Raw genomic sequence first — 15,933 nt, forward strand, 5'->3', positions numbered from 1 at the left:
TTTTTTTTGGGACAGAGAGGGGAAAATGTAAAAACCCCTCTCCGGGTGCCGATCCGGAGATCATAACCAAATGTTTCACATATGTGATTACACATATGGGGGAAAAGGGCGTATATTTTACATATACGGGTATACTAACCCAGAAGACGGGACTGACAATGATGCCAGCCCCCTGTCAACTGGGTCCGGAAGAACAAGTCCAATCTGAGGAAGGTCCAAGGACCTTCCTGGGTGAGGATTGGACTTGCAGTTTGATCCGTTGGCTTCCCACCACCACTGGCTTGTGGAGCGGTACTGCCCGATGATGATGTCCTTAATGCTGAACGTTAAAGCCTGTGATAGAGGATCGTTTACTGCCCATTATATCCCACATGTGTTTAGTTGGTGATAGTTCTGAAGATTTAAAATGTTAGATATAAATACTTAATACAAGTTAACTCTGATATTGTTATGTAAAAATAAGAGCATACGGTAAGAAAACACTTCACATAGTAAGAACCCTTTTTTCTTCTGTAAACCACTGGTTGGCAATTGCAGAAACAGTCACAAGACAATTTCCAAGAGCTAGTTTACTAAGTTGAAGGTTTTGTTTCGCTTCTAATTCGAATTTACCCTGAGTATTTTGCACCTCATTCATGTCCTTCAGACTACACTGTTCAGCAATACCACTTCAACTCCTGTGAGTTCAGTAAGAGGTGGTCAACTTTGGGAACAGTTAGAACACATCCAATAATGAAGAACATTTGAATAATTTTGTTTCTGAAATATAGACTTTTCTTGTTCTTGTTCTTTAATAATTTTATGAAATGTATTTTCAATTTGGCCTTACACTGTGAAATCTAATGAATTAAGGTCTGATACCCTTGGAAACCAATTAATAGAAGTATCGGTCCCACGGGATTGATTTGCTGGAATATTTTCAAGGAAATCGTCGTGTCTTTAGAAATTGAAAATACACTTTTCCAATCAAATTATCAGGAAGAAAAGTATAACTTAGTAGTTTATTCCCTAATGTTGCAGTCCAAGCATTTATTTTAAATGGTTATTAAAGTTTTCCTAACAGAAACATGTTCTATGTTCATATTGACACACCATGATGAAAGTTGTCTATTATTAGAATCTTAGATTAGAATTACAACAGTTTTCGGTTATCGTTACATTTGTTTGTACTATCTTAATATAATTTAACTAAAAGGAAACATAGACGAATTCACAAGAAAAATCAAATCAATAAATGAATAAATCTTGACTCTATTGACGACAATAAACAAATACCTGGTGAGGGAAATACCGATACCATACTTGAGTATCGCACCTTAATAATAAAAGCACGACTAATGTAATGATTTATCACTTACGTCATTCAATGAAAAAAGTCTTTAAGGTCTATAAGAGTAAATATACCCACTATCACACGCTTCCGGCCCTACAGCTTTTAACATTCCATTTGCCTAATCTGTAAATATCTACAAATGGTTCGCTACTTTGAGACCCAGGATCGCCCCTCATACAAAAGAGACTTTCAGCAGAAGTTCATTGGGAGAGTCTCCCATGCAGTCGTCATTAATTTCGTGGGGGAAGGTAAGATTTGCGAATCGCGTCACCGCATTCAACGCCGCATCTTTGTCCCAGCTTAACCAACCAAAAGATATATCGTTACAATTTATAACCAGTGCACACAATTACAATTAAGCGTTACTATCTTATTTTCCTTCTGATGATAACGTTTAAATGTATCGAATTGGGAAACGAACTAGAAACCCAACCGAAATATGTAATTAATTAGACTTAAAATTTAAGACTCGAATAATTTCTGCAAGATAAATCTGTTTTTATAATTAAAATAATCAATTAATTATTAAATTAATAAAATATAAGTATATTATTTGAATAAATAATTAATTCAATTAAAATAAATACATATATTAATTGATTTAAATCATTGTTGACAATGTAGTACTTATTACTCAACACATCGGAATTGGCGCATATCAAATTATTTACAGGAAAATTATTGCGGCAAATTAAATTATCCGTATAATTGAATTGATTTTGAATTTATTAGGCTTTCGCAAGTGTGACATTCAGAATTCATTTAATACAGAAATTTAATATTGGAAGTAATTTATAGATTCATAAATTAAGCGAGCTAAATTAATTGTACTATAATTTTTACGTTAACACTCTACGCTTAATCTTAGCTTTTAGGTCTTATTGATATTTCATTAGTGTAATAATTACTGTTTAATACAATAAAACATGAGTTATACAATCAATAAAAACTAATTCGAATATTATGGGAGTATCTGGAATAGATTTAACCTTTCATTTATAATGTAGTTTATCAATTAATATTAAATCCAAAACACAATATTGCAAACCAATTACCATTACACTCAGAGTTCGAAGAGACACAAAGGAATCAAACTCCCAAATTAAAATATTTAGGGTTCCGAGTGCACAAAGTCAAGTTTGGTCACGATAAAGGGATTTCGTTATACTTGTAGCTCTCACTTCTCCATGATTATCTGTGAATGACAAACTAGCTAAATCTCTGTTTAGACTTTACCTCTGGGGATTCTGACATTTGTTCATGCTTCGCACAACCGGATTTTGTCACAGTTTATACAACTTTGATCGGGCGGTATCTATATTAAATTTAACAAGGGTTTTGAACGATGTTCTTTGACTTGAATCAATTTATTCGACATGGGAATATCTTATAAATACCTACTGACTTTAAATTTAATGTCAAAGATAAATAAAACAGTATTTACGTAGTTTATTTTATACATATATGTGTATTTGTATTTTTTATATAAATATTAATGTATAATAAACAAATTGAAATTACTACAATAAAAATTAAAAATTATTTGCATAAAATGTTATGTTATGAATTAAATGCCAACAAATAATTTTTATTAAAATGGTGCTATTAAATAATATTTCAAATAAAATCGTTTGGGTTAATTTTCTCTTTAAATATTCATATTTGCATGTTTTCAGTATAAAAATATTTTTAACACAATTGTAGAGAATGATGACAACAAACTACATTTTGATTTAATTAAAGAAAGATCAATTCCATTATTTATTCTGTTTCTACATGAAACAAAACATGATTTGCGGCAAACATTTATTTCATTTAATATTGATTAAGTCTGAAAATCAAATATAGAATATTTGTTTGATGTTTCCATGCATGTATTATGGTAATTCAATGTTCCAATTATAATTTCCGTTTCAACAATTATTAATAATAACAAATGTTTAATTTTTTATAACCAAATGGAATGAAAAACATTCAGTGATAAGGGGTTTTAGATAGGAAGGAAATAGTAAAATAAGAAACCGTGATAAATATGGGCTACTTCCATAAATCAAATATGAAAAATTATGAGGTTGACGTTAATGGAGATGTCAGACAGACAAACTAATGTCAAGTTTTAAATGTTTCCATTTTGTGCTTATTCAAATGCCGATTATATCTGAAGAATACCCATGCACGAACCCATAGATAGTGTAGTATAAGGACTTTTCCACATGAGAATTGCTTATTGCAATTTATCAAAATTAATTAATTTAACAACAGTAGTTGATACGCCAAGGATATTTTATAATATTCATATTTATAATGTAAGCCCATAATTTATTCGGATTACCATTAAGCTGTCGTCTAAAGTTTTTATAATTTAAATTTCTTACTTGATCTTTTAGTTTATATATTCTATACGTAAAAGGAGAATTTTATAATCAATGTTTATAACGAGATATTATTATTTCTAACGATAGCAGCTATAAATAATTTATTTACAATAATAATTTCCTATAATAACTATATTAAAAATAAAATCATAATTATTCTTATTAAATTTAAAATGAAATCATAATTAATGTATTAAATTTATTGATTTTTTTGTTAACTATTGAAATAAATTTGAAAACTAATTTATTTAAATAACGAAAGAGTACTAAATGATCTATCACAAGCACTAAAAATGTGAAACACTCGATATATCGATGATATTTTTTCATTGCAGGATTTTATTTTTTAATCTAAAATTAACAATGTTAATTTGTTCAGTAAATAAAATAATGAATTTATTCTATACCACTTGGCTGTTTCACCCTGTATATGTCTTCCCCGTCTTTCAAAAATATATATTCAATTTAGATATTTGAAAGACAAAATTACATTTTGGTACCATATTAATGGTGTGAAATTTCTGCTTATATATGACTGTCAAAACGTATATCCATTTATTTTGGGTAGAATTATATTTATCTTTAATTTATTTCCGTATTTTTTAATTTGGGTTAGTCTGATTATTCATTGATTTATAGGTAATTTTTGTGTTTATTTATATTAATTTTGTTGTTAAGTAAAAAATTAATTTATTTGTATATTATATTATTAATTTTATTTCAACTATTTCAGATTGTGCTATATCTTTAGTTTAGTATTTTTAGATATTTACAGTTTTATTTTAATTATAATATCGGCCATGAATAATATTTAATAATTGAAACGAAATTGTTATTTTAAGGATCCACTCATTTTTGGGTATTTTTTCATACGTTTTTTCAAAATATTCTACTTTTTGGCGTATTAAAGAATATGTTTCAATCAAATAAAGAAATTAAGATTTCTTGAAGAAAAATTAATTTTAAATTTGAAAAAATGCTAATTTTTGCGGTTTTAAATAATGAATAATAATAAATTAGATATCTAAGATTAATTAAAAAAAAAGATATGGAAACCTAACCTAACCTAACCTATTTTTTTTTCGGAAAGTTCATCAAAAATTGAATATTTTCAAAAAAAAATTGTCAATAACGTTTTTATTTTTCATGAAATGAAATCTTTAGAAGAAATAATTTTAAATTTGAAAAATACTGATTTTTAAGGTTTTTTCTTTGAATTAACTTATTTAAAACTTTTTAGTTTTGTTCCAAATTTGTAAATATTTTAACAATAATTTTCCAATATTTATGTAATAACAATTTTTGATAAAAAACGTAAACAATCAGTATTTTTTATTGAAGTTTAAAATTAATTTTTCTCTAATAATTTTTTTATTTTTTTCAATTAATTAAGATAAGTTTTTCATCACACCTAAAAATAGAATATTAAAAAAAATATATGATATAAATATTTAATTTTTTGATTTTATATTATGTAAAACGTGAAACCTCAATTTAATAAAAATTGTTAAATTTTCAAAAATTCTTAAAATATTGAAAAATTATGTTACATATTAATTTTCTTTTGAAAATGTGTTACTTTTGATGAACTTAAAATATAGTATAAAAAAATGTTCAAAAAAATTTCAAACAAAAATCGGCACATTTTCAAGTTTAAAATTAATTTTTCTCTAAGATATATTAATTTTTTTACTCTATCAAAACATACTCTTTATTTAATATTATTTAAAAAAAAGTTGTCCATAGCTCAATTTTTCGATTTTTATGCCAAAAAATAAGTAGTCTTGATTCTAAAAAATTATTTCTAAAGGGTGGATTATCTCAAGTGGGATGCAAATCTCGATGATATATAGAGTATAGAAAACATGTGAATGAGGGCAAAAAGCGCCAGTTTAGAACATCCGAAGCTCTATTTATTTCGCATCTACACGAATTTGTTTGGCGAAATAAGTAAAAAGTAGTTGAAATTTCTTTAATTCGTTTTTAGTTTGTCACAGGGAACAATATATTTTTAATTAATTAGAATGTTTTATTTATTTGTAATGTACATTTTCTGCACATATTAGAATATAAAAAACAACCACAAAATATCTCAAAAAGTAATAAAATATTAGATGCGGCAATGTTGTAAGAGTTTTTGATGGTAATGCGCCTGCGGGAAGTACCAACATAATTTACCAAAATAAATTTATTTAGTGTTAAGTTATATTTTGTTTTAAACTTCCAGATATTAATATAATATGATTATAAAACTATAACTAAAAGGAATAAAACTGTACTTCAATATTTTAGCACCTTTTCTAATAATAAACCAAACAGAAGAGTTCCGAGGATGCTTTACCTCATTAATCGAAGTAACTTGGAAAAAAGAAACAACAAAAAATGAAGCAAATTAATTAATATAAAAGTTAATCAAACATTAAAAATAATAAAAGAACAAAAATTATATATGTAATAATTGTACTGTGGCGCCAAAAGCCTCTCTTCGTGGCGCAACGGCAGATGGCGTGAGTCCCGACGCATCACGCGCCATCTGCTCGTGAAGCCACGCTTCTCTCTCTCTGGTTCGAGCACCCGACGAGAGCGGACGTGTCATGCCTCGCACTCACGTTTCCTTAAATTTCTTTGTAAATAGTTATATTAGGCTCAATGAAGAGTTGAAATTTACTTAGCGATTTATTTGCCAATTCGCCCTTCCCCTTTTACTTAGCTCTGGGAGCAGTACAAAGAAATAAAGTGGTGACTCCAACGATTCAAAGCTGCGGTTCGCATCAAACGTGTTAGTGACGCTACAACAGTGCTTGTGAATTGCCGCGCGAAGCCATCTTGTGTGCCGTTTATTCGCTGACTTCTTTGTTAGCTTTGTTCGTTGTTCCGAATCCAACATGGCCGACCTGGACGCCGTCGCTCTGTGCAAGTTGCCGACATTTTGGCGCACTAACCCGGACCTTTGGTTCATCCATGCGGAGGCTCAGTTTCAAGTGCACCGCGTCACTTCTGACAATTTGCGCTATAGCGCTGTGCTGATCGCTCTAGACGTTGAAAGCATGCAAGAAGTGTCGGACTTGATTCGTGCACCACCCGAGTCCGGAAAGTACGAGGCTTTCAAGGAGGCTGTTCAGGCGCGCTTTCTGCACAAGCTCTTTACGAGTGTCGAGCTTGGTGACAAGAAGCCGTCACAGCTGTTGCGCGAAATGCGCAGCCTCGCCGGCAACCGCGTCGGAGACCAGGTTCTGCGCGTTAGATGGCAAGATCTGCTGCCGATGCAAACGCGACACGTGCTGCTGCATCTTAAAAAGCTGACGCTGGACGAGCTCGCCGAGATCGCAGACGAACTGCACACCACTGGATCAGCCGTCTGCGAGACCACCTTGACAACCACGGCAGCAGCGCATCACACCATCACTGCCCAGCTCTACGCTCTACAGCGCTCCATAGAGAAGCTTACTGTCATCGTCAGGCAGAACACGACGCGCCTTAACGATTTCGCAGCCTCTCGCCCCAGCCGGTCACAGTCACGGAGGCCCCGGCAGTAGCCCGGACGTTCTGCCACGCCAGGACCAGACCCCGTCACTGGCCTCTGTTGGTACCATAAGAGGTTCGGCGGGGAAGCCCGTACGTGCAGGAAACCGTGCACTTTCAAGAACCCAGTCGCTAGTCTTCAGGGAAACTAGAGCGGCACCTACCAGTCGCAGCTGCTCAAGGGACTCACGAGGAAGTCGCAGTTGAGTTGGATCTGCGAAGCCGACCAAGCTTCCGACTGATACAAGAGCAGCATAGCCGCTGTATCGACGTCTGCTTTCCTCACCTACCAACCAACACCGTCATAGGCGCAGCCCTGGACCAGCAGAGTGAGGACGACACATGGACTCCCATTGGTTTCTTTTTGCGGAAGCTCTCCGACACTGAGCAAGGGTACTCTATGTATGACAGGGATTCTTCGCAATATTCGCTGCAATTAGACATTTTCAGCGGATCCTTGAGGGCAGACCTTTTCAGGAATGATATCTTGATAAAATATGGACACCACTGCTCAGAAACACAAAAATCAGTTATTTAAGTTATAAAATAAATATAGATACTTATATTATATAATAGAACAAACATGTTTTCTTGATTATATAACTGATAATTGTTTAAGTTCCTTTTTTGACTAACCTTTGTATATATAATTTCCGGACAATTAGAAATTTTTGGGAACCACCTTTTATGTATACAAGGTTTGCTAAAAATAAAATGTCAAATTTTTATGTACTATAACAAAAAATATTTAAAAAATATAAAAGACAAAGATACCAAGAATTATTTTTTTGACGATCCAGAAATATTTCACATTTAATGAATCACTTTAAAATATGTCATTTAAGTATAGTTGCTGTTGAAAATTATGAGAATAATTATCACTGAAGAAAAACTGAATAATATTTTGTTCCTTAAAAGATCAATGATTATGATTCAAACATTGCAACGTTTAAAACCTTTTCCAAGATGAAGATAATGTACCCAAACAAATTCTGAATGAGTCCTTATCATAAAATATTTTATTGAAATACTTATTCTTAACTTTTTTGAAAAAGGACAAATGTTGGTCGCCAATTATATCTGTAACTTATCACATTTAATTGAACATTAAATCAATGTTTGGAGTTTCGTAAACTGTTCTCCCAACTAAAGTTATACTGCAGTTAATCAAAAGATTAAAAAATGTATCGACAATTGGCATATAAATGGATATATACTGTAAAATATTAAAGTGCTCTATGTTAGTTTAGACTATAGTGAAGCTCTGAAAATGGTCATCAAACATTGTAAATTTGTTGTTAATCTCTTTAAAAGCAGTCTAAAATCATATAATAATGTCCACTATATCCAACAAGAACAAAATAGGTCTCGTAAATGACATTATCGATGTTTCATTTCCATTTTTAGAGGCTACAGAACAATTACGATCATACACTGATCTTATAATAAGTAAAATAAATTCCTTTAATCATTAAGTTTTATGTCCAGATTAATTCATTTCGTTTAAAAAATATTGTTTTGAATGTAATATATAACATAAAGTTGCTTTAATAATAACTATCACTGTATCATTACATTTCTACAAAAAATATATATGTAATTTTCATTTTTTATTACTCAAGCTGAAATAATTATATTTCAGGATTGTTATAATCACATACAATCATAATGATGCATTAATAATATATTACCTTCTATGTAATGTACCTATCTTTAATTATAGTAATGAATTCTGTTGACTTGATGTATAATCATTATAATTGACATACTTAATAAAAGGGACAGAAATAATTATTTATGAGACTCACACATTTAGAATATAGAATATTTTTAAAAAGGTGTTGTGAGTTAAAACTTAACTTTATGTATTTATTTTAAAAATAGAGAGGATAACCAACTAGACGGAATGTGATAATGAAAATGTAAATACAACTTATATCCATTTAATGACCTAAAATTCATTCTCGTAAAAAATAAGAAATTGATTACTCATACTATAATTAAATAGCTTAAACATTATTTCATGCAAAAAATACAACACCTAATTATTGTTGTCTTATTTTATACATATTTAGTTACATGATAATAAATAAAATTATTTAATAGATGTGTTAAAAATTTTATATGTCGATCGATCATCAAATTATTCAAGTTATGCTTCAAATTTTCAACTTAATCAAATTTAAAATGTGATAATTTGTAAATACGTAAATGGTAGAGGGTTGTTCCGTCCTTGTATTAAGATAGGTTAGTGTATTTGATGAGTATGCGGGGGTAGTAGCTGCTATCAGCATAATTTCCCATGGCATTGGTTCGCCGAGAGATCTCTGAGGTGTTTAGACGATAGTCCTTCTGCAACCCCCGGGTAAACTTGCCGACGCGTCGCAACGCATTGGTCTATACTTGCACTAGCCTTAAATTAAGGTAAGGCAATGTTACACTAATAATTATATTTTGCAGAGAGAAAATAATTATTCATTGATGTATGAATTATTCACGTTAAGCGCACTATTAATGAGAAGTTGTGAGAAAAATAATGAGATAATTTAGATGGTATATCATAGGTAAAAGTGAAAATAAAAACTTTTATCTCAAAGTTTAAACAAATCATTTTTTTTAAATATTGATATAATGAATTAATTATTATTATTATTATTCTATATTGCCTCGCAGTACGTTTTTGGTGGTCCACCTTGTATACAACATATACAATATTGATTTTAATTAAAATCTTTGGTGTCATGATGATTTATCACCAGTCACCCCAACTTCTATTTCCAAATGGCACCTAACCTTTATATAACAAAATAGACAACTTAAGGGTATAGTGCAGATAATAAAAAATATATCACTTAACAGCATTTATCTTTAAAATTTAAATTTAAATGACGACAACAGCAAACATATTTGAAATAAATCACACAGGTGCTATTTATAGAAGATAAAACCAAACTAGTTAAAAATAAAATTCGTGAATATTTATTTTTTGCATATTATCCTAAAATTATTGACAAAACTGAGTATAAATATCCAACCAACCAAAAGATTCCAAAGTAGTTCCAGTACAGCAACAATGAAACTAATAATATTGTCTTTGGTAGCATTAGCCGTTTCCACAAATGGCTTAAGTAAGTACCTTTTTATTTGTCAATGGCTTAAATATAAATTTGTAATTCCGATCTTTTTGTATACACACTGTAAATTGCTCATCATAAATTATAACCAAACGGTATTACAATACATGATAAGCACCATCAAGACTTATTATATCTTAATATATTAAAATCTCTAAGATCTGCACGATATAGGAAATTCCAAGTGTGAGACATCATTGGCCCAGAATTTGTTCAAATGACGAAATGTAGGAAAATTATGTACTACAAATAAACAAGAAAGTTACTGATATATTTTATAGTTTTCATGGAATATTTCTTCGAATTTTCCCCCTATTCTTTCTCTGAATTCCTATTCATACCTCTTCTTGTGGATGTTTATTCATCGTTGCTTGTTCTTATACAATTCAAATTACATTATATAAGATTCGTTTCAAGCCTTCAATTTAAATTGATTTTGTGTTGGAAGCAAATAAATTTATTTAATCTTTTTAAAGTCGCTTTTGTAATGTTTAGAAAGGATATATGAATAATACAAATTTATCAAATTCAACTGAACAATAAAATCAGTTATTTTAGTATCCCCAAGTAGTTTTATAGTTTCTTCAATGAACAACTTAAAAACAGGCTTAAAATTGTTCCTTCCATTGTGCCGAACATTAGACCCAAATAGAAAAAATTAAATTGAAAATACAATACAGTAAAAGAACAGATACTAACAAATATACTTTACAAGTTTACGTGGTCAATGTCCGTCCTCTTCTTATACACTACAAGGGTTGTTGAAAAGTATCTTATCTAAATGAATATAAAGATACAATTTTCTCATTTTCTTTGCATAGAAACATTTTGTTCCTTTAATTTCTCTTAGTTTCTTAAAAGATGAAATAGAATATATGAGCAATGCGAATATATACCCTCATGTATGTCTGTTTGGATTTCTTTAAACAAAAATATATTATTAAAATTGTTATAAATAATAGAGAAGTGTTGTGTACGATGGAAAGAACAAAAAAGTTCTAATGCTATTTTTTTCAATCATTACAACTGAAATATCTCGATAATGGCTGTACTAATCAATATTATCACATTTTTCTACAAAAATGTGAAAGAAGAATGTGAAACACTGAATAGTGTTAAAAAAATATTCAGTGGCGAGAAAAATAGAGCGAGAAAAAGCGAAGCACCCCCAGAATCTATGTTACTGTGTCATTATGAAAAAAATGAATTTTAGGATAATATCTACAAAATTTAAACAAGATTGGACCAAACGTTATGTAATAATGAGTAAAAAACAATTTTTGAAATTTAAAATTGAGGGGCTGTATTTTCTTCAGAAGAAACTTTAGAAAAAAAATATTAAGATATTTTATATTAATTTAAAGTTTATTTAAATTAAAATAAATTAAATTTTCAAACGTCTCAAATAGGCTGTGTTAATCAAAATTAATCAAGAACACTTTGTTTGTTGTAAATTGTACAAGGAGTGTAAAATATAAGTAAAAAACGACTTTTGAAATTTAAATTAAATATTTAGATTTTCTTCTCTACTGGACGAGTTCTAACTGATTATAAATGTTGAGCCCTTTTAGAAATATATACATTAAAGAGGTCCTGAAGTCGAGAAATTTACTCCACATTCTATTTTTAAGTGACATTTCATTAATTTATATAAATTGATTGATAAAATTAACAAATAGTTCGTATTTAAATAGAATTGTCAGAATCATTTTCGTCGTACGTAACAATACGATAAATAAAATGCTCATTTTCGTTGCGTGTTGAATTGGCAATTGTCAAATGCCTAATTTTATTACCTTTAAATAATTTACACGGAATTCAATTTTTTTGATTAAATTTTAGTGAAGCCTACTTCTAAAGTTAAATCGTCACAGTTAAATGACTGGTCCATTTCCAAATACGAAATACACCATAACTCAAAAATCGTTTTAAATACTTGTTTGGAAAGAAATAAGCATCACAGAACGCCCATAAAAAGTTTTAATTTATTTTAATTTTGTTATAGGTGCTTTGTCCGGATTAGCTATTCGTAAGTTTTTTTTTTTTAATTTAGACTTTTATTATGATTACATATATATATGTTTAATATTACAGCAACCCAGGCAATTGATAATTTATCTTCATTAACAAAAAGTGTGCTTGATCAAGTCCAAACTGATTTTATTAATGAATGTAACTTAAATATTAACTGGCTATTACCATCTTGCTCTAAAGTATCAAATTATCAAAATGTTTTCAACAATGCTTTGAATACATCCGTAATTAAAACATCTAACGCTTTTGAAGTATTAATTGATAAAATTGTGGATGGAATAAACAACAACAAATTGCAAAATATTGACAATATTCTGCTAGGGGCTCTTTCAACGTCACCGACTTTGAAAACGGCATTGGCTCAACCACTTTCTAATGCTATTGAAAGTATTGTGGCTGCTCAAGGAAATGGCCAATTAGCAGCTATAACATTAAAAGGTGTACTTGTTGGATACAAAGCAACAGTGATTCAAGCTTTGAATGATTTACGACGACAACTTTCGAGTGCTATTGCTTCAAGTTTTGCTGATTTATCAAGCGATTGCTCATTGCTAACAATTTTACCAAAATTAACTGCAATCAAGAACAAAATACTGTCAACGTCACAACAATTCATTTCTACTTTAACTAATAATTTAGCAAGTCTTTCTAAAGGTGTTTCAACTGTACTTAATATTTTACAAGATCCTACTGCACTGATAGACGCTACTTTGAAATTGGGTAGTGGAATCACAGAAAGCTGTAAAGAGTTAATAACAAATTCAATTGATGCAGTTGCATCTAAATTGAATAACAATTCTTTATTAAAGTCGTCTGATATTGAAAGTATGTTAAAACAAATTACAACAGATATGTCTGCAGGAATTAATAATATTAAAACAAATTTGCTAAATGCAATAAATTCTTGTATAACTGGCCTAGACACTTCATTATCGACCGTTGCCAGTGTTTGCAAGAATGCTGCAGTTGATGGAACCTTAGGGGAAGTACTTAATGACGTTCTTACTTCTATAGCCTCAGCGATCTCTGATGTAAAAGGAGATGACTCTACATCAGTCACTGATTTAAAGACTATTCTGAATATTTTTCCCCCCATTGTGACAAATTTACTAGATTCAATTCAGGCAGATTCAAGTAATATTTTCGGTGAAGCACTAAGTTCCTTGCAAGGTTCATTGGAAAATGGATCGACGTCAGGTGCAAAGGTTATCCAGGCTCTTGGAAATTTGAAGGACAAGGTACTTTCAACTTTGACAACCAATTTATCGGGACTTACAAATCCACTAAGTAACATTGTTTCCCTAGTTAATAACAGAGTGACATCAGTCTTAGATCCTACTAAACAGACAAAAGTTATCCTTAATATTGCCAATGCTATCCTTGATCAGATTTCTTCGCCTATTGCCAGTATCATCTCCAAAATTAAAAACGATGTTGCCACTGGAGCAGATATAAGTATTACAGATTTAGTTAATATAGCAAATAACATTAAAAATCAAGGTATGGACCTAATTAATGATTTACAATCTGGCATAACTTCTGCTTTTGGTAACTTAATTAATTCATTACCAAAGGATTTATCAAATGTGGAAAATTTGATTGATGATAGCGTCAAAAATTTAGAAGCCCCTTTGAAAGATGCTGTAAAAGATGTTCTTATTTCACTAGCGAATGATGTGAAGGCCATTAAAGGAGATGGACAAGAGGCAGTGGAAGAATTTGTAAATTGTTTGTCTTCATTGTTATCTGCTGTTCCTAAAATTATGAAAACTATACAAGAGAAAAGTAATGTTCCGTTAGGTGGACTAATACAAGATCTAAGTACTTTATTAGCTAATGGACCGTTAAGTCCTGATAAAGTTGTTTCAGCTTTAGAAAACCTAGGAAACAATATTGCTAGTGCGATGACGAGTGTTCCAAGTACTATTGAAGAAGGACTAACTTCATTTGGTGATATTATGAATAAAATTACTAATTTGATGCCATCATCAAGCGAAATTTTATTACATTTGTCTGAATTGGGGAAAGACTTGATGGCTGCTGGACAATCTGCGGTGCAAAACAATATTAAGAATGTGATGAATAATCTTCCAGACTGGACCGGCAACTTAGATCCATCAAAATTGCCAGAGCTCCTCCTAAATATATTCTCATCAGCAACATCTCCCTTAACGTCTTTGCAAGATGCTACTTTAGAAAAGCTTACGAATTTAGCGAATGCTCCCGGACTTTCTTTGAGCAACGCTAAAGATCTTATTTCATCGACTATAACTGGAATGGATTCAGGAGTGGCCGATGCATTGAAAACACTTTTGAATGGTCTCGTTGCTCAAATTTCTCAAGTCAAGGGTCTTGGAGAAGAAGGTGTTAATGATTTTAAACAACAGATAGGAAATATTTCTTCATTTATTAAGTCTAGTCTCGGAAGTCTTTTGCCAAAAATGGAATATGCTGCAAACGACTTGGCGTTGTCAATTACTGAACTTGTGTCTGCAGGAAAACTAACCAAGGATGCACTTAAATCTGCATTGAGTGGCGTTGTCACAAATATCAGCTCGATAGTGTCAGGAATAGTAGTCGAGATGACTAGTGGCTTAACAACTGGCTTGAATGTTGTAACAGATCTTGCAAATGGACTACTTGGGGGTTCATTAAATATTAATTTAGGAATATTGTAAATACATTCAATTATAACTATTATATTAAAATATATATGTATGAATAATAAGTTGACTTTCTTAAAAAAACCTAACTCAACTGAAGTCACTAGCTCATAAATGTGAGCTAATAAAAAACTTTGTAAACTAAATAATTCAAGTTTAACAAGTCACAGAGGAATCTTTGAAAGTCAAAAATAAAATTTAAATTAGAGCATTTCGAAAAAATTTCGCTTGAACAGCTCCAAACAGATCTTCGACGCGTTGTTCTTTCTGGTCTGGGGTAAGCTAATACAGCACCCACTTTGAAAGCAACTTGCTCATGCCCAAATTTTCGTGTAAAATTATAAAGACACTTCCTTTTGTGACCAGAGTGTTTAACATTACCGGTGCCTGTACAACCACCGTTTAAATTTAATCAGCACGCCAAATTCCTTTCTATCTATTGTCTTTCAAATCTCTGGGGTCACTAAAACGACTGCACCCTCTATGCTAACAATCAGATTATCATGAAAATTGGACACATTTTGACACGCAAGTTAAAATTGTACTATCACGAATTTATGTGGAAGGTGTCCATAATATTGCCATATGTGTGTCAGGACGGTGACTTATTGACTGATATAGTATAAATATAGTATCGGTGGAAAAATTTAAATTTTAACAATAAAATTGCGTGATAAAATATTTTTCAAGTGGTTTGTATTGAATTAGGTTTTAGACAGCAAACATGAAAAAAGTGTGCAATTAAACCATGATGACCAGGGTCTCAAAATTGTGGCGAATGCGCCCTTCCTCCTGAAATCACCAATTCAAATTGTATTTTGTATCGGAAATCCCCCATTACCTTTGGTGCAACGTTTTTCCTACAATAAATT

At 30.8% G+C, this 15,933-nt stretch overlaps 2 protein-coding genes across 2 annotated transcripts in view; one reads left to right on the plus strand and one right to left on the minus strand.

The window, feature by feature from the left end:
- Window positions 1–15,933, minus strand: part of LOC109597389 (uncharacterized) — a 78,290-nt gene that overhangs the window by 44,402 nt on the left and 17,955 nt on the right. The gene's annotated exons all lie outside the window — the stretch shown is intronic.
- LOC126264958 (uncharacterized) lies at window positions 6,221–7,768 on the plus strand. The gene has a single exon (XM_049964818.1). It carries the CDS (start codon window positions 6,594–6,596, stop codon window positions 7,242–7,244), a length of 651 nt encoding a protein of 216 aa, XP_049820775.1. The 5' UTR covers window positions 6,221–6,593; the 3' UTR covers window positions 7,245–7,768.

The sequence above is a fragment of the Aethina tumida genome, chromosome 3 (genome assembly GCF_024364675.1).
Source record: "Aethina tumida isolate Nest 87 chromosome 3, icAetTumi1.1, whole genome shotgun sequence".
Taxonomy (NCBI): domain Eukaryota; kingdom Metazoa; phylum Arthropoda; class Insecta; order Coleoptera; family Nitidulidae; genus Aethina; species Aethina tumida.